Below are 19,880 nucleotides of genomic sequence, written 5' to 3'. Positions count from 1 at the left end.
CTTCTGGCTACACACTTGAAGATTGCAAAGAGTATGATGAGAGTCTTTATATGCAGATGCATTGGTGTGCATGTGTGAATGCTTGTTAGCAATTTCAATTTTCCACTTATTGATTCAGGATAGTGAGAGGAGAACTCACAATCCAGACAATTATCAACCAGATAATTGTTATTTTCATCAGTATATTAGGAAAAGGGAAAACATTATTCTACATATAATCATCATCCGTGAACCATACAACATCAAAGGAACTGATGGTACAGGAATCATTAGCAAGGAGTGAGAGAGAAAGGTTGCAATTGTTAAAGGCAAAAACAGCAGTTATGACCATTTTAGTCACCACATTGCTTCTCCTGGGAAGGGAAAACTACATTAGAATTATGGAATGTCTTTAAAACAGTAGTTGCAAAAGCCATGAATACTAATATACCATTAAGATATACCATTAGATTAGAGCACCATTAACAAAATGTAGAATGTGAATGTGTAATGTAGAATGCCAAGACGAATGAATAATATACTAGCCAGTTTCAAAGAGCAGAAAAAGATAGCATGGGGTGGGATTAGAGTGATGAAATGCACTAAAGCTTATAAAAGTTATAAGGTATGGTGACAAGATGTTTAGCTTGTGCCACAAGTGGGACAAACTAAGTTTTGAAATAAAATCTGGGATAGTCAGAATTGGCATATGTTTAGGTAATATGTGCTCCAAAATTTGAAATGGGGGGAGGGAAATATATATATGTATATTTATGTATCTATATGAGAAAATACAATAGATTTAATATATCATAAAATAATTACATTAATATGTTTGAGGAATAATTAAGCAGTACTGTAATAAAATAAATCAGGAACTAAAGGCTTTACTCAGTCATATTTTATTATTTTATTAGACTTCTTTCTGCCTTAATCATTTTCTGATCGATAAAAACTACGTACATTAAAGTACTGTTAAATTTATGTGGTATTAACAGCTTTTTCGTCCATCTGAACATCAAGATAGCATTCTATACACATACTTTATTTATGTGGTGTGTTAATATATTCTAGGAAAATAACTTTTCCAAGGAAATTTAAATAGTTTTAGCATGACTTATATAGTAGATTATAAATTAAAAGATCTTTTAAATGAATTAAACATTTTTCTCAAATATAATTTTGAGAATTCAGTATTGCTGCAGAATAGCCCAGTGGTCAGGAGTGAGAGTGCATAGCACGCGTTCCTTGAGTGGACCAGGGTTCAAGCCCTTGACTACTAAATACGATAAATATTTGTATTTACGATTTATTGTAAACTCTACTGACTTGGTTGTCATGCCGGAGTATAAACAGAAATTTAATTAATTAATAACTAAGATGTGGGCAATTATAATTATTCTGAATAATGATACCTGAATTTTTGAAAATTTTCTTTTAGCATATCTCTCATGTGCTTGAATGGCAAACAAAAATCAGATAATTTCCAAGGTCTGCTCTAGAAACACAAACTTCATCAAAAACAATGACCACCAGTTGTAACACAATCTCTTACGTCACAGAACGTAATAGTACCACAGAAATGGTTATGTTGATTATGTGAAATCCCTGGCTAAGAGACAGAAAAGAACAAGGAGTTTTTCATATGAGAATATAAATAAGATAACATTGAATCAGATTGGACTATTATTCATAGATACATGCCTACTCAGATATGTATGTTTTATTGGTATCATGTGTAATGTCAGGCCATGCCTTGAGTACTGCATACAGGTCTGGAGGCCTCATTTTAGGAAGGATGTAGAGTTGCTAGAATGAGTACAGAATAGGGCAACAAGATTGGCGAGGGGAATGAAGGGGTACTCTTACCAAGAAAGGCTTAAGTTCTGCAAATTGCAGCATCCGGAAATTAGACACCTGCAAGGTGATCTGATTGAGGTGTATAAGGCCTTAATGGTTTGAGCAGGCTGAATGCTGATGGGATTCTTCCTCCTGCTCAAATTACGAACGTGAAGGGGCATAAATTCAAATTGAGTAAAGACAGTTGTAGAACGGATGTTTGGAAATTTGCCTTTAGACTGGACAAGCTTTTGGAGCGAATTGATAGGTGAAATGGGAAGGGTTTTTTCTTTTTTTTCTCTTTGCTGATGCTGTTATAAGCTTTCTTTCTTGCATAATATACCTCTGATAATGCTACCTACTTCCCGTCAGATGGTAGATTAGTTGAACAATCAGTTACTCTCTGGCTGAAAGAAAATTTTTGCACATCTTGTCCTTTAGCCATCCTTTTTCAATTTATGCTCCTTTGTGTGTTTTCTGAGCAAGAGAATATCATTGTCGCTCAGTTTAAAGCCTGAAACACATAAATTAAGTCTCCTTGAAAGTGCCTGATTTCCAAGCTCTGTTATTTGCTCGTCCAAAATCTTTTGTGGTAAGAGTACCCACCCCCCCCAATTTGGTTGCTCTTCCCTGCACCCGTTTCTAAAATAGGTGCAGAGAAGAGGAACTTAAAATAAGGCTTTCAGGCCTGTATGTAATACTTGATGTAGCCTAATCATTGCCTTATGCTGTGTGATCATCACTTCCTTGTCCTTGCTGGCAAAGTTCCTGTATATCAGTGACAGAACCCCATGAGCTGATCTGTTGTTGTTGTTGTTATTTGGTTTTTAGGAGCATTAGCAACTAAGGCCATATTGTTCCAGGGATATGCGGTGGTCATTCCCTGACCCTTCCGCATCCTCCGAATTTGGTGGTCATGGGCTCGAACCCCGGTCTAATCAAGAAGTGTGTGCTATGCACTGCTGCTCCTGCCCACCTGGCTACGGAGGCGCCAAGAGGTGATCTAGCAGCCTGTAAACACTGCTCAGAGAACTTCATATTGTAGTGTTCAATAATTACTCTTTTTTTATTTGCTATCACCCTGAGTGTAGTAACACCTAATTGTTAGGTTTCCTTGGATTACTGTTGCCGTTATACCGTACACTTTAATGTTTATCGGTGTTAAATCTTAGTTGGCACTTTTCAGTGCATCTGTCCACCTTTATTTTTTATATATCTTGTTATAGTAATATTTCTTGATTCCTATCATTAATCACCCTACCAACCTTTGTATCATTTGCAAACTTAGACAATAATTTGTCTTCATCAGTATTGTTAATAAAATTGTAAACCATAAGGGGCTCAGCACCAAACCATACTACCCTAATAACATGAAGAGCAGTGCCCACTTATAATCGCCCTCCATCTTCTGCCACTCATCCATCCCTTTATCCATAGCAATACCTTGTCTGTAAGCCACATCTCTCCAATTTTTACAGCTGTCTTTTGTGTGGAACAGTGTCAAAATCCTTAATGAAATCTAAATATATGATGTCAAAATTGTTTGCATCCAGTTCATTTGTTACTGCATCATAGCAGTTAATCAGATTGTTTAGACAGGATTTCTCCCACCCCCTTTTCCCCATTACAAGTATTCAATTCCATTTCTGTTAAGATGATTCTGCAATACTCTTATAACCACTGACTCCATTCCAATTTCTTACATTGCTCTTTCTTCTTTTGTGAATAGGAGACATATTTACATACCTCCAATCTATTTGGGACCTCCCTTGAATTGAAGGATGCCATTATGGCCAAGGGTTTGCTTACCTCTTTTGCTTCTGCTTTTAATATAACTAGATAGATCGCATTATCCCCAGGTTCTTATTTACTTTTAGCTTCAGCAAGTTCTCTTCCACTTTCTTCTCAGTTAATAACAAAATCATTTAACTCCCAATTATAACTTGGTCTACATCTGGTATGCCCATCCCCAAAAACCTTGTGAATGACCCTGTTCAGGTTCTCAGCAATCTGAACAGGGTCATCAGTTGTTATGCAATTCATATCTAGTGGGCCAATGTTGCTCTTCTTTTCCCTCTAGTGGTATGTTCATCCTTTCCTTGTAATAGCATTATTAGTAGTAGTAGTAGTAGTAGTAGTAGTGGCATGTGATGCAAGAAAGCAAGTGTATGAGCTTATGCAGCAGCAGCCAAAAAAAAAAAAAAAAAATTCACACAACCATTCCCTCTAAATGTTTGTCTAGTTCCTCCTTAAATTTATTTTACCTATCAACTACCACAATGACAGATGGAAGTTTGTTCCAGCAATTAACCACCCGCTGGCTAAAGGCAAATTTCCGCACATCTATTCTACATCTGTCTTTCCTTGATTTAAATTTATGTCCCATTAGGTTTGCAATCTGAACAAGTGGAAGAATCCCATCAGAATTCAACGTGCTCAACCCATTCAAGGCCTTTTACACCTCAGTCTGATCACCCCGCAGGTGCCTAGTCTCCAGCCACTGCAATTTGCAGAACTTAAGCCTCTCTTGGTAAGAGGAACCCTTCATTCCCCTCACCAATCTTGTTGCCCTTCTCTGTACACGCTCAAGCAAATCTACATCCTTCCTAAAATGAGGCCTCCAGACCTGTACACAGTACTCAAGGCATGGCTTGACCATTGCCTTATACAGGGGGACAATCACCTCCTTTTCTCTAGTCATAAGCAAAGAGTTCTTTGTATTCTCAGCAAGCTTTAGAAAGATGACTGTTAAACGGATACATTGCTACTCTCCATACAGTGGTTTTGGACTTCATTTTCTCATCTTCAGTGAGGAGCTAGACTACAAACAGAAAATGATTCCTGTTCCAGAATGTATAAGTCTGATTAGTCCAAATGACTAATCAGACTTATACATTCTCTAGTTTATGTGAACTGAGTACAACGATTTTTTAAATCCAGTTCAACCATAAACATATAAGTACTGATGGAGGAGAGATTTTTTTTTTTTTTTTTTTTTCCCCTATTCTCCCTTCATCTCTGCTTGTGATGTAATCTTTCTCCTTCATTGATACTTATAATATGGTTTACAGTTTACTGAAATTAAAAATGAGGATATATATGTTTCTTTATTTGGGTTTTGTGTTCTGCCTAGCTCTCCTCACTGAAGAGGGTACAATGTCTGAAACAACTGTATGGCCAGTGGCAATTTGTTTCTACATCTGGTTAATAGTCATCTTTCTGTTGCCTGGATTACTCAGTGTCTCTATTTATGTATTTGTTAGCAAGTCTTGGTCACTATGCTGTATCCAGTATATATGCATGGTCCATAAAGTTGTAAAAGTAACAGCAATTTGTGCTTTTTTTGTCTATGGTCATTGCAAATCTCTGAACTCTCAGATATGGGACCACAGTGGTAGAGTGCTTCACAAAAAATTCTTGAATGGAAACATGAGTGTACATGGGGCTAGTGCCAATTCTCTGAAATACACTTTTCCAGCCTTTTTCTCTTAACAGCATTTGTGCAGTCACCATAGAACTCTTTTTTTAGTATACCTGGTTCACTATTTGGCCATTTAGGACAAATTCAATATAACCAGTACCCTGTGATTCAAAAAGTATGATAAGCATGATCTTCACATTTGATGGATATTCTTGTTTTTTGGGTTTGGGAAGAAAGGAAGGAGAGAGAGAGAGAGAGAGAGAGAGAGAGAGAGAGAGACTGGGCCTTTGTTTTCATATCATAGCCATACATGATTTGTCACCAGTAATGATAGAACAAACAGAATGTGGATTAGCAACAGAAAGCAAGGCACAAACTTGGCTGAAATGCATCACATATAAACGTAGTTGTGGTTGAGGTAAATGCATAAATAAATTGTAGTAAATTGATATTAAATCAAAACTTATTGAATAAGAAATAATATCATTTTTGTTTTATTTTATGTATGTTTTTTATCATGTCTTTTCAAATCAAAATGTCCTTGTTTATTTTTGAGCAGTCAGTTATAAGCAGTCAACTAGATTATTCAATGTCAAATTGCAAAATGATGACAAAGGAAAGCCTGCTGGATATTTTAGCTGACAGTGACAAGTAAGCCTGTTGTACTTCTTAGACACTCTTAATGAAACATTGCTTTGAGATCAAGTTAAATAATTTTTATTGCTTTGTAAAAAACATTTATTGCTTTGTAGAAAATACCCTATGAAAGATTGACTGAGCTGAAACAGTTTTCATGGGATTTTCTCACCATTCTGAAAGAGTATAGCATTAACTTCAAGTGATCCAGGGTATACAAAGAGTCAGAATATTAAGCAACCCGAGCACTAGAACAATTAGAATAATATCAATCACCAGTGTGGTGGGAGAAGAAGTTCAGCCAAGTTAAGTACCATTTAATTGCAAGTGAAAATCCAAACTACTGCCTGGGAAAGGATTAGGCCAAAATTAAAATTGCCAAGATAAATTGCATAATTCATTGGAAAAGCACCACCACTAATGTCAATATGAGGACAAGGCAGTAAATAATTACAACCAAGTCTTGAATATTAAAAAACTAAACAATACTAAGAGGAAATCAAAGACACACTCAATAATAAGCTGACTCAAAAGACAGTGGACAGAACAGGGATAAGTGTAGGACCACAAATCATCAAAAAAACATTTTAAAAATTGAATTATCCTGCTCTGGAAGCTGCACATAAGCCTTTGTCTCTGCAACATCTTACGTCACTATCTATCCTGGTTCAGAGAACCGGAGAAATGGACATTAAAGCATGGCTGAACGTGATGTGGAGTGATCAATCAACCCAGGCATCAGATGGACATGTCTGAGCATAGAGTATGCCCAAAGATATATATATATATAGCAATACCTCACTTAGCATGGCTTCAAACAGCACGGGTTTCACTATAACACGGTTTTCAATTAAGTTTAAGTCTGTGAAAAGGCCTTTGTTATCGAGTTCCATAATAGTCATAAAGTTTATTGCTTTATAACTATAATGTTCCATCACCCCGAAAGCTCCTGTTTGTGTATATTTTTGTATCTTAACTTATAATAAATTTATTAGTTTTCAGAAGAAGCAATAAACTTTATGACTTAAGTTTAAGTCATTAAATTTACATCAATAGCCTAGACACATACTCTACATATATGCTGTATTGTCGTAGCCTTGGTATGCATACATATATGCTGCGTTGCCAATAGCTCTCCTCGGGCAGTCAGCGGCAGTGTGCAACAGTGTTCAGTGTTCCATCCTGATGAGACAAGGTGATAGTTTTCAAACTTTTCATTTCACAATTTATTTTTTACCCCTTTAAATACCAAATGATGAGTCAAAACGGAAAAGAAAGCAGTGGAGCTACTGAATGTAAATGGCTTACATTAGAAAAAAAACTTGATATTATCAAGTGCTATGAAGATGGTGCATCGTATGCTAAAATCACACAGGAAAATGAAATGAATGAAGCATCAGTGCAAAAGATTATTTGAAAGAAGGATCAGTATAAAGAGCAGGGCATTTCTACTGCATCCTACATGACAAAAGTGATAACTAAGCAAAGAATTTCACTGTTGATTAATATGGAACATCTTTTATTAATATGGATAGAAGGTGAAAGTGCAAACAAAGACACTGCTGCAAGATTTCCCAGTGGATTGAAAGACATCATTGAAGAAGGTGGCTACAAGGATGAACAAATTTTCACCGTCAACGAAACTGGACTGTTCTAGAAAAAAATGCCCTCGTGAACTTTTTTAGCTGAAAATGAAAAGGCCCAACCTGGATATAAAGCATCAAAAGATCGTTTAACACTTTTGTTGGGTGGAAACTCATCTGGGAATTTTAAATTGAAGCCTCTACTCTTGTTCAAAGCAGAAAACCCAAGAGCTCTAAAGGGTTGTGTAACAAATGCATTTCCTGTAATTTGGTGATCCAATAAGAAATCATGGATTACAAGAGAATTGCTTATAGAATGGTTCACAAATTACTTTTGTCTGACGGTTGAATGTTACTGCAAAGATGAAGGGATGGAGTTCAAAATTTTGTTGCTTTTAGGCAATGCACCAGGCCATCCACATGAAATTTCTGATTTCAATGAAAATATAAAAATATGCTTTCTTCTACCTAACACATCTCTCTTACACCCCATGGGCCAAGGCGTATTATCTGCGGCACACTTTTTCCCAAGCAATTGAAGCCTCAATAAGAGTGGGATCATCATCTTTACAAAGTTATTTTGGAAAAATTATAACATCAGGAATGCGATCAAAAATATATCTGCATCTTGGCTAGAAATCACTGCCAACAACATGCATTCTGTTTGGCAGCATGTTTTGCCCCATTTGGCAAATGATATCACTGGTTTTGAATCACAAGTTCAGACAAAGACAGTTGCCAAAGACATTGTGAAGATTGGAAAAGACTTGGGGTTCAAAACTTTGGACACTACCAATGTACATGACTGCATTGACTCACATGCAAATGACTTAGATGATGCAACTCTCATTGAAATTGATGAGCAAACTGCATATGAAGAAGAGGAAAACAATTCTGAAGTGGATAACACTGAAGTGGCATCAAAAGAATTTTCAACAGAAGAATTGGAGAAAGTTTTTCGGGCGGTTGACATGGCCTGCGAGGTGATTATAAATGGAGATCCTAATGTTTAACGTAGCATTAAGATACGGCAAATTTTACAAGATGGGATTTGATGCTACAAAGACTTGTACGCCGAGAAAAAGAAGAGACAACTTCATTATTGAAATACCTAAATAAACAATAAAGCTTTTTTGTCATCTCTCATTATGTTACCTTTTCATTAATAAAAATTTTGCAATATTTTTTATTTCAAATCCTTTTAATTGCTATCAAGCGCAAATTGTTTATAGATTTATTGTAATTTGTTTATAGACTGTTTCTCTGGTATGCATTTAATTAAAACTCATTATAATTATACCTCAATCAGCATGGTTTAGGTGCGTCCGTAGCCAGGTGGACAGGAGCAGCAGTGCGTAGCACATGCTTCTTGATTAGACTGGGGTTCGAGCCCGTGACCACCAAATATGCAGGATGCGGACAGGTCAGGAAATGACCACTGCATATCCCTGAAGCAATATGGCCTTAGTTGCTAATGCTCCTAAAAACCAAATAACAACAACAGCACGGTTTTACCTAACATGGAACAGTTTCGGTACCAATTATCAGTGCTATGCAGGGTATTGCTGTGTGTGTGTGTGTGTGTGTGTGTGTGTGTGTGTGTGTGTGTGTGTGTGTGTGTGTGTGTGTGTGTGTGTGTGTGTGTGTGCGCGTGCAGAGAGAGAGAGATAAATCTCTCAGTAATTTGGGAAACACTGCTTTAGACAAATTAAAATGTTAGAATTCTTAATTCATTTATATTTTCATATTTTAAATGGTTTTAATTTTCACAGTGATGAACCATCAGGAGAAAGGTGCACTTTTCCCAGGAGATTTGTAATATAAGTGCTTTTAGTGTATACTTTTAATTTTACTTATATCCTCCAGCACATTAAACCATGTGGTTCAGATGAAAGATCATAAATACATTGTCCAGTCAAAACATAATGACACCTACCTAATAGTGAGTATGTCCTCTTCTTGTCATCAGTACTGCTGTGACACGGTGAGGCATGGACTCTGTAAGACCTCTGATTGTTGCAGGATGTATATTGCGCTTTGTTGCCAGGATCGCATCCCTGCATCCCAGAGATGTTCCGTGGGATTCATATCTGGTGAATTCAGCAGCCAAGGTACCATCTGGACAGCACTTCCGTGTTAATTGAACCACTCTCAAACAATACTGGGAAAATGGCAAGGTGCATTATCCTGCTTGAACACACCTGGGAAGACAGATGTATACCATGAAGGTGTGTACCTGATCAGCCACAGTGGACAGATAGTTTTTTTAGCACTGAGTTCAATATAGTGAGTGTGAGGACTTCAAGAGATTCTCAGGAAACATCCCCCATACAACACTGCCATCACCTGCCTGTTTCTATTGGACCAGGACATTGGAGTGATTCATGTCTGCTGTTTATTGCCATGTTCTCTATCTGCTATTCACACTGCTTAGCAGGAGATGTGATTCATCAGAAAAGGCAACTTTTTTTCCACTCATCAGTGGTCCAATGACACCATTCAAAAGCAAACTTTAGGCATTGTTGTGATGGGTGGCATAAGAACATTGACTGGGTGCCTACTGTGGGAAAAACCATATAGGAGGTTCATTGGATTATGGCCTTGAAAACACCACTGCTCATCCCCTTGTTAAAGTTCATGGCCAGCCATTCCACCATTTTCTATCTATCAGCTCACACAAGGCAGGACAGCCTGCATTCGCCATGACCATTGATGAGGCATGGGTGTCCACCATTTACTCACCGACCGGGTTAGCCGAGTGGGTAAAGTACCTGCCCGGCAACCCAAAGGTCGCGGGTTCGATTCCCGCCTCGGGCTTGGATCAAAGTACTGCAAAAACCTTGGGAGGTGCAATATGGCTACAGAAGCCGATGCGCCAACAACTATCAAAAAAAAAAACCATTTACTCAGCAACAGCTGCTATGTCCATTATCCATCTGCCTTTGGAACACCTTAACTACAGCACTCTGTGAACAGCTGTAGTAATAATGTTTTTACTGGACAGTGTATTTATTATTAGTATTAGCAATGGCCACATGGTACAAGGAAGCCTATGGCTTATGCTGCACCAGCCAAAAAAAATAACAAAAATAAATAAAATAAAATAAAATAATAAGGATAAAAATAAAATAATAAGAGAAAAGAAAATAGACAACCTATGCATTTCCCTCCTCCCATAGGTAATTATCCAACTGATCTTTGCATAAACCCAAAGGCGCCTCCGTAGCCAGGTGGGCAGGAGCAGCACCCGGTCTAATCAAGAAGCACACGCTTCTTGATTAGACCAGGGTTTGAGCCCGTGACCACCAAATATGGAGGATGCGGAAAGGTCAGGTCATGGATTGACCACCGCATATTCCCAGAGCAGTATGGCCTTAGTTGCTAATGCTCCTAAAAACCAAATAACAAACATAAACCCAAACTGTCAGCCTCTACCACCCATCATCATCATCAGCCATTGTCAATCCACTGCAGGATGAAGGCCTCTCCAGCAACTTTCCAGTTCCTTCTGTTTTGAGCACTGGCCATCCATTTACTACTCAAAAACTCATGAATTTCATCTATCCACCTCCGCCTTTGTCTTCCAGGTTTTCTTCTAGCTCCTCTTGGGTACCATTCTGTTATTTTCTTAGTCCATCTGTCATCATATCTTCGAGCTATGTGTCCTGCCCAAGACCATTTTAGTTCTTTAGTTTTGATAAGAATGTCCTTTACTTGAGTTTGCTGCCTAATCCATGTGTTTCTCTTCTTATCTAACAGTCTGATTCCCAATATAATTCGTTCCATTCTTCGCTGTGTAGTTCTCAGCTTCTCTTCCATTCTTTTGGTGAGTGCCCAAGTTTCACTTCCATAAGTCATGGTGGGGAGTATACATTGATTCATTATTTTACGTTTCAGACAAACTGGGATATTGCTCTTCAGTATGTGACTATATTTCCTGAATGCTATCCATCCAAAATTTATTCTTCTCTTGACTTCCAGCCATTTATCATTATTACAGCTAATAACTTGTCCCAGATAAGTATATGACTCCACCTTTTCAATTACTGCTCCTTCAATCATTATTTTCCTTTCCGTGGCATACTTGTTCATCATTACTTTTGTTTTAGCCATATTCATCTTTAGTCCAAAATCCTTACTAACTGTGCATAACTGATTAAGATTTTCCTCTAATTCTTTGGGATCGTGGCTTATGACCACAATGTCATCTGCAAATCGTAAATGGTTTAGGTACTCTCCGTTCACATTGACTCCTTTCTGCGACCAGTCTAATCTTCTGAAAGCTTCCTCAAGGGCAGCAGTAAACAGCTTCGGAGATATTGTGTCTCCTTGTCGAACTCCTTTCTCGATTTTAAATTTGCTACTGTCTTTGTCTAGTCTAATAAAGGATGTAGCACTCTCATATATTTTCTTCAAAATCATAATATATGGAGTATCTATGCCTTGTCTTTCCAGTGCCCGAAACATTGCCTTATGCTGTATGGAGTCAAATGCCTTTTCATAATCCACAAATGCTAGCCATAATGGTGTTTTATATTCATTTGCTTCCTCCATTAGCTGTGATATTACGTGAAGGTGATCCATAGTTGAGAATCCTGTCCTAAAGCCAGCTTGCTCTTTCGGTTGATTCTCATCAAGTATTCTTTCTAATCTGTTAGTAATGACCCTTGTGAACAACTTGTAGATATGGGATAACAAGCTAATTGGTCTGTAATTTCCAATTTCTGATTTATCTCCTTTCTTATGCAGCAAAACTATGATTGCATTATTCCACTGCTTAGGCATCACACCTTTTCTAATGCACTTTGTGAAGAGCCTTGCCAGTTTTTGTGTTATGTCTCTTCCTCCTAATTTTAACAACTCTACAGTAACTTCATCTTCCCCCGGGGCTTTCCGATTCTTCATTTTCTTCAATGCATGTTCTACCTCATCAGAAAGAATATCGGGTATGTCGTGTGTGTTGCTACTTTGCAATCCATCTTCCTCACTGTTGGTATCATTCCCTCGCTCCTTGTATAATTCTCTATAGTAGTCTTCTGCTATTTGAATTATGCCTTCTCTGCTGTTTATAAGTACACCATCGCTATTCTTCAGTTTCAGTATCATTTGTCTTTCTGTATTACTGCTCATGGCTGCTGATTTAAATCCTTTGTTTTCCCTTAATGCTTGTTCTACTTTTCTTGTGTTAAATCTTCTTATGTCCTCTCTGAGTCTCTTTCTAATGGCTTTGCATAACTCAGTATACTCAATTTTCTCCCTGGCAGTGTTTTTCTTGCTCTTCATTTGTCGTCTTTGGTTCATCATGACAAGTATTTCTTGACTAATTTTTTCTTCTTTTTATTTCTGTTTCCCTATAGGTTTCTTGGGCTTTATCACTTCCAGAAAGTTGTAATATTCCTCGTCGATATCTTGGTCCTGAGCAGTCTGCAGAAGCTCAAACTTGTTCTTAAGTTCCAGTACATACTGCTTTTTCTCCTCCTCTGTTATTTCAAAGACCTTTGTATTATTTACTCGAGTCAGTTTTTTCCTTTCCTTTCCTACATCTGTATCAAGTGTACATCTTACCATTCTGTGATCACTTCCAACATTTACCTTATTCAGGACGGTAACATCATTCACAATATATCTTCTGTTAGTGAGGATGAAGTCGATTTCATTAGTTGTTAATCCATTTGGACTCTTCCATGTCCACTTTCTGTTCACCCTTTTCTTGAAAAAATGTTCATTACTGACATTCCTTGAGATTCTGCAAATTCCACAAGTCTTTCACCTCTTTTATTTCTTTCGCCAATTCCAAAATTTCCTATAGTTCCTCTTTCTGCACTGTTTTGCCTTTTTCCAACCTTAGCATTGAAGTCGCCCATAATAATAGTGTAGTGGGTTTTCTGCTCATCTAGAAGGCTCTCAATTTCAGTGTACATTTCTTCAACCTCTTCATCATCATGGCTCGATGTTGGTGCATAAATCATTATAATCTTTAGCTTGTACCTCTTAGAAATCTTGAGTATTAGTCTTGACACCCTTGGTGATGTACTTTTGAATTCCAAAATGTTGTTTTTAAAATCTTTATGGACCAGAAACCCAACTCCACCTTCACTCCTTTCACTGTTTCCATTGGTGTACAGCAGATTTCCACTTGATAAACTTATAAGTGATTCATTTCTTCTTCTTGTTTCAGCCAAACCGATGATATTCCAATTCACATTTTCTAATTCCTTTTCCAGCTCTAATATCCTGTCTTCACCGATGAGTGATCGTACGTTATAACAGGCCGAGTTCAATTTCCGTGCATGGCAGCCTAGTCGTACCCAGAGATTCTTAGCACCCTCTGCTTCCACTCTGATCCTCTCGCTGCTGTAAGAGGGAGAGTGAAAGCTGCTGGGGACTGAGGGCCATTTGTATTGTTGTGCTCTCATTGCTGGAGGGTTTGGTCTTTTCCTCTTCACGCTGACCAGGCATCTTGAAGAGAACCACTCTACACGTTCGTTGCCACCTAAGTGACGTAACAGGGCTTACCATCGAGAAGGTGTGCATGAGTGGATTTTAGGGAGGCAGGCCAACCGGACTTCTCCTAAATCTTCTGTAATAGAGAGATATTGGATCCATCAGTGTTTTAGGCTGAGGGTCTGATAACACACAGGATACCTGTTCCCCTCTAAGCCACCCATGTAGATAACTTATTCCAGTAATTTATAACTCGCTGGCTAAAATAAAACTTCCTGCAATCCCATTTAAACATCTCCCCCCATAATTTGAAATTATTGCTCCTTGTCTAGAATCATTTATAACTGTGAAAATTTCGTCCTTATTCATTTTGCTTATGTCTCTCAGAGCCTTAAACACCTCAATCAAGTCTCCTCTAAGGTATCTAGTTTCCAAGCTCTGCAACCCACATATTCGAAGTCTTTACTCATATGGAGGAAAGACTTCGAATATGTCCCGGCCGAGTTACCCATCTTTGAACTCTTTCAAGAAGCAAAATGTCTTTCTTAAGGTGCAGTCTACATACTTGAACACAGTATTTCAAGTGTGCTCTAACAATAGCCTTATATAATGGAATTATGATGTTCTTATCTCTACTCACAATTGTTCGATAAATCATCGATAGGACACCATGAGACTTCCTTGCAACCAGTCCACAATGCTCGGAGGACTTCATGTTTCGCCATATTGTAATATCCAAGTCCCTTTCCTCCACTACCAGCTTTAGTTCAGCTCCACCAAGTGTATAAGTTATTTTGGGTTACTGTTCTCCAGGTGCAATACCTTACACTTTGCTGGATTAAAGCATAGCTGCCATTTTTCTGACCATCCCCAAAGTCTGTTTAAGTCACTCTGAAGAAGCTCTGTTTGGCAGTGATCATTAACTACTCTACCAATCTTTACAAAATCTGAAAATTTAGACACCATGCCCTCTCCACTATCCCTTCATTGATGTAATTTATGGAAAAACAACAGTGGTCCTAATATTGATCCTTGGGGAACCCCACTTCTTACATCAACCCAATCCGAGGAATAACCAGAGGTGTATTGCTAAAAAAATAGTACTGGAACACTTATTAATTAACTACAAATAGTTACCTACACTTTTTTCATTTGCAAAAATAAATAAGTCAAAGATTAGAATATTTGTTCAGTATTTATTTATAACTATTAAATAAAAATTGCAAAAGTAAAAAACAAAGACAAAAAATTTAAAAAATCAGAAAAGAAAAAAAAACAAAAACTCCAAAATAATATAAAAAGTACTGTTCAGAAGAATCATAGAAATTTCCATATAGGATCGATTACGATTACATATTCTTGTGTGACTGCCCTTTTTGTTTGTCTGCCAACAAAAGAATGATGAAACCATAACCAAGTTTGGACATAAAAATTTGGATTCCATAATTGTAATGGTGGACCATGTAGTTTAATAAACAAGAAACTTGCCATTGTTGGATCTCTTTATCTAACACATTGTACTTTAGTAAGAAACGTTCAAGTTTCATTGCAAAATTTATATTTTTGTTTTTAAATAAATTTTTTAAAAAAATCTATTAATTTTAAAGATTACTATTAATATATATTTTTAGTAGCAATAGGTAAAATAGATATTATTTCTCTCTCCCCTTTGATTATGCCATTGTTTCATAATATGAGGTGTATAAATTTAATGATTTTCTATTATGACATTTAAAAAAAAGTACCGGAAAGTTGTTCCGGTGTGTTCCGTCCCAAATACACCACTGGGAATAATCATCTATCATAACCCTCTGCCCCTTGCCCATAACCCTCTGCACCCTGCCATCCATCTAAGGATTTTCCCTGTGATTCCAACCTGTTCCAGCTTATAAAGTAACTGCTCATGTAGGACTGAGTCAAATGCTTTGCTGAAATCCAAATAAACAACATCAAAATTATTCCCTAAGTTAAGTAGTTAACCATGCTGAGTATCTGTCAGAATTCTATTTATATCTAAGTGATCCTGAATTCCACCCTTGATCATAGTCTCCATGATTTTCCCAACTACTGAAGTTAGACTAACCGGCCAGTAATTTCCCACTTCACTCTTAGAACTGCCCTTATGTATTGGAGATACATTGGCACTTTTCCAACCAAACAGAATCACTCCCAAGTCCAGTGATGCTCTCATAATTAGCCTCAATGGTTCAATGTGCTCATTTGCCACCTCCCTTAAAATTATAGGGTATATGCCATCAACCCTAGGAGCCTTACTGGCCTGTAGGCTCAAAAGTTTTTTCATTAAATAAACATGTGAAATTTCAACATCATTAATTAAATTTTTTTTGCCTTCACTCCCAGAATTTCTCATTGACGTGAAGGGGTTTTCTTCTGTAAATATTGATGCAAAGTAACTGTTAAGTTCATCTGCAACTTCAGCTGGGATATCTAATACTATCCCACGTCCATTACATAAGGGTCTGATCTGGTTTGTCCTTCTCTTCTTTGCATTTATTTATGTGAAGAATTCCTTATCCCCCCCCCCTCTTCCTCTTTGCCAGTGATTTCTCATAATCTGCCTTTGCCAGCCAAACCTTTTCTGTAGCACTATTACAGATCAATTTGTAGCTGTTATAGGCTTCAGTGCTTTTTATTGCTCTGTAACTTTTCCATGTTGTCTTTTTCTGCTCAAGTAATCTGGCAACTTCATTATTCATCCAACTTGGAATCCTCCTCTTGGAGTATTTTCTAATTGTATCTAAGCATCCAAGGCTTCTGTGATTAATGTTTAAAGGTATACCGTAATTCAGTTGTATTCGCTCTCTGTGCAATATCTACCCAGTTAATAGAGGCCATATAGCACCTTAAGGCATCGTAATTTCTTTTTCTGAAATTATAACCCATTCTTTTGCCTTTAACTACTGCTGCCTCTCTCTCTTCATCTTCCACTGTAGACCTCTGTGATCACTTCCTACTATTGGTTTCTGTACTGTCAGCCCTATTATGTCATCTGGTTCATGGGTGATGATGAGGTCTAGAATATTCTTTTCCCTAGTACTTTCCCTGATATATTGATACAAATAACAATCATCTAGTTGATTTAAAAATTTAGTCCCCATGTTGAATTTCCTTCCCATTTGCTCCCATCAGTTAGAGGAAAATTAAAATCATCCATTATAAGACATTGATGCTTACTTGCCCATTCCATTTGCATATAGAGGCTCTCATCATAATCTTCACAATCACCTGGCCTGTAGATTACTCCCATTCTCATTATACCTTTGCTTCCAACAATGTCACACCATACAGATCTCTATATTAGTATGCAAAACATCTGAATTCGGCAAAGCTTTTGTCACGCTTAGTTAATTACCCTGACACATCCCTTAAAGTTATTTAAACTTGCTTCCCTGGCATTAGCTGCCGCTCATTTGAAACTTTTTTGCCCTCAGAACATCTTGCTACTATGTTCTGTTGTGGTAAGAAACAAGAACTCTTGAGGTATGTGCAAGTGTTACTTTGACCAGTATTATCAGATAAACACGTATCTATATTACCCTTGTCCCCTCCAAACTAACAGTTTCCCTGAACCTTTAAGGTATCCTCAATAATAATGGCAACAACTCTTGCAACACCTTTGTTTAAATGTATCCCATCTCTACAAAACAGATTCCTTCTACTTACAAGTGCCTGCCAAGCTGATAGAAATTTCCCCACAAAAGCCTTGCAGAGTCCTTCAAGTCTTGAGTTAATCCACAAGGCTTTCAGCATATAATCCCTCCTATCGTTTCTGGGCAGAATTGCAGACACATAGGCATTGTGACCTAACTCATGGCATTTCTTCAGCATGGTTTAACAAATCATTTTATCAGATCATCTATATTTGTCTAACAAATTGTCAGATCGTGTATGCTTAATGTCATTAGTCCCCATGTGAATAATAATATTCTCTTTACCCCCCTCCTTAAAATCTGACAGTCTGTTGTTGACATCATTAATAGTTTCTCCCAGCAGACATACCCTGGTTCTAGTCCACCTATCCTTATTACAAAAAATATTTCCCATTTCCCTGACAATAGGTTCTCCTAATAAAACTAAGTCCTTTTGACCCAGAGTAGTTTTCACTTGGTTATTCTGTTCTGGGGCCCAAATCAGGAGTGCATCACTTGGTGGATGTCTAGAGCCTTGAGTCCCTGATGAGCTCTCTGATATATTATTCTTGAGGGTAAGCACCTGTTTTTTTTCAGTGACTCAAATTGTTCTACAATACACCATATTTTAACTTAAAAACAGTCCACTCCTTACAACAGTGAGAGAAAAGAATCTCCAAGTGAGCTAGGATTATTCACTAGGTCGACCTTGGAATACATGACGGGTTCTGCAAAGGAGAAAATCATGACTCACCCGGGAATCACCGTCAGCTATTTCGGAATGAGTCATGGTACCCTCTGACGAAGTATTCAAGGCAGATCTTGTAATAATCATTATGAAATTTACTAATTATCACTAAAAGAAACTTTATTCACTGTATATACAGTGTATATTCAATGCAATGCTAATTTATCTAATGTCATAATTTCTTAAGACTAAAAGCCATAACATGAAATGGCTTAGGCCTTGTTAATCTCCTACTCCACATTAAGAGCAGCATAAATATGTGAGTACTCTGTCTCTGTTTCTCATACAAAAACATTTAGAAAATACAGCAGCTTCATCAAAAATAGGGAAAAGATCTGGTGATCAACCAATTGACACCACAAGTCATAAGCAGTTGGGGAGACTATCTAAGCTCTCAAGCTTTGGTGGTATGCCTGTGCAAGTTGCCCATTTTCAACTTTAAATACCTCAAAAGGAGTAATTGCAAAGTGGAGCCTGATGAATGTCACAAAGGATGAACCATTCCAAGAATTTCAAGACCAATTGACCATCTGATCATGATGCACTAAGCATCATGATCAGATGGGGAGCTTGTTCCCACATGGAATACCATATTAATTCACATTCCAGAAACTCTTTGAAAATGTCTATTCTCCGTATGAAAAAGCTGAACATAATTAAAGTCATCTTGTCTATGATGTGGGGGAAGGGGGGTGGATAGATCAATATTGTACCCCTAACTTTGAATTGTTAGAGGAACAATTTGGCCTTATTATCCATCACCATTAAACTCTGACAAAAATGTGATGAAAGTGCAAATTACCGAAGTAACACCTGTTAAATTAAAGAAATTTCTGTTTACTGGCCCATTCTATTTGTCCGTATAGTTGTTCTTTATACTTATACTTTCTGTACTGTCATGTTTCACTACATGCTCCACTCATTTAGCCTCTAACATACTCCTGCTCTCATTTTTATTTTCCCAGTGCTTATGTCACACCAAACTGATTCAGCATACACTGGCCACCTCTGTCAACTGGGCACACTGTCTTAGATTCTGTGTGCTTCTTAATCAAGAAGATAACTCTTCCCCCCTGTGGTATAGTAATTAATTTCTTTGGTGCAAGGTCAACAATTTTAGGCAATTTGCATTAATTTTGACCTTGGTATTTAGAGGACTGATTAAGAGCTCCCTTGATAGGGAGAATTACCATGTTATCCATTGAAATCTATCAAAGGAGAATAATCACACATTCTCCAACTAACAGATATCCCCACTTATTAGGATATAAGTCCTAATAAGTGAGGATATCATTCAGTTGGGGTTTTAAGAAGGATTACATAAGATAATTGAAAGCTTCTACATGGTTGATTGTGAAAATTTGGTTCAGAAGTTATTCCTCAAAAAATTGCATGCTTTGAAACTTTCCCCACATAGGATATAGCATTATGGCAGACATATTATCTTGTTGAACATTGTTGGAGATAGTGTTATTTTTTGTGTTACCAAAGATTAATGAATTTATTTCAGGTATGGAAACTCCACACAAATGTGGATTGGTAAGTGCAGCTGAATAATTAATAGTACCCTCCAGGTTGAT

General features: G+C 37.4%; 1 protein-coding gene across 3 annotated transcripts in view; it reads left to right on the top strand.

Annotated features, from left to right (window-relative positions):
• Positions 1-19,880, top strand: part of Cog1 (conserved oligomeric Golgi complex subunit 1) — a 546,651-nt gene that overhangs the window by 305,241 nt on the left and 221,530 nt on the right. For all 3 annotated transcript variants that reach the window (XM_090377929.1, XM_090377930.1, XM_090377928.1), the window contains one exon: positions 5,799-5,890. In XM_090377929.1, coding sequence (XP_090234055.1) covers positions 5,799-5,890 — 92 coding nt within the window. The remainder of the gene's footprint in view (positions 1-5,798; positions 5,891-19,880) is intronic.

The sequence above is a fragment of the Mastigoproctus giganteus genome, chromosome 7 (assembly GCF_048544385.1).
Source record: "Mastigoproctus giganteus isolate SK-2022 chromosome 7, ASM4854438v1, whole genome shotgun sequence".
In the NCBI taxonomy this organism is placed as follows: domain Eukaryota; kingdom Metazoa; phylum Arthropoda; class Arachnida; order Uropygi; family Thelyphonidae; genus Mastigoproctus; species Mastigoproctus giganteus.
This window is presented reverse-complemented; position numbering and strand designations above follow the sequence as displayed.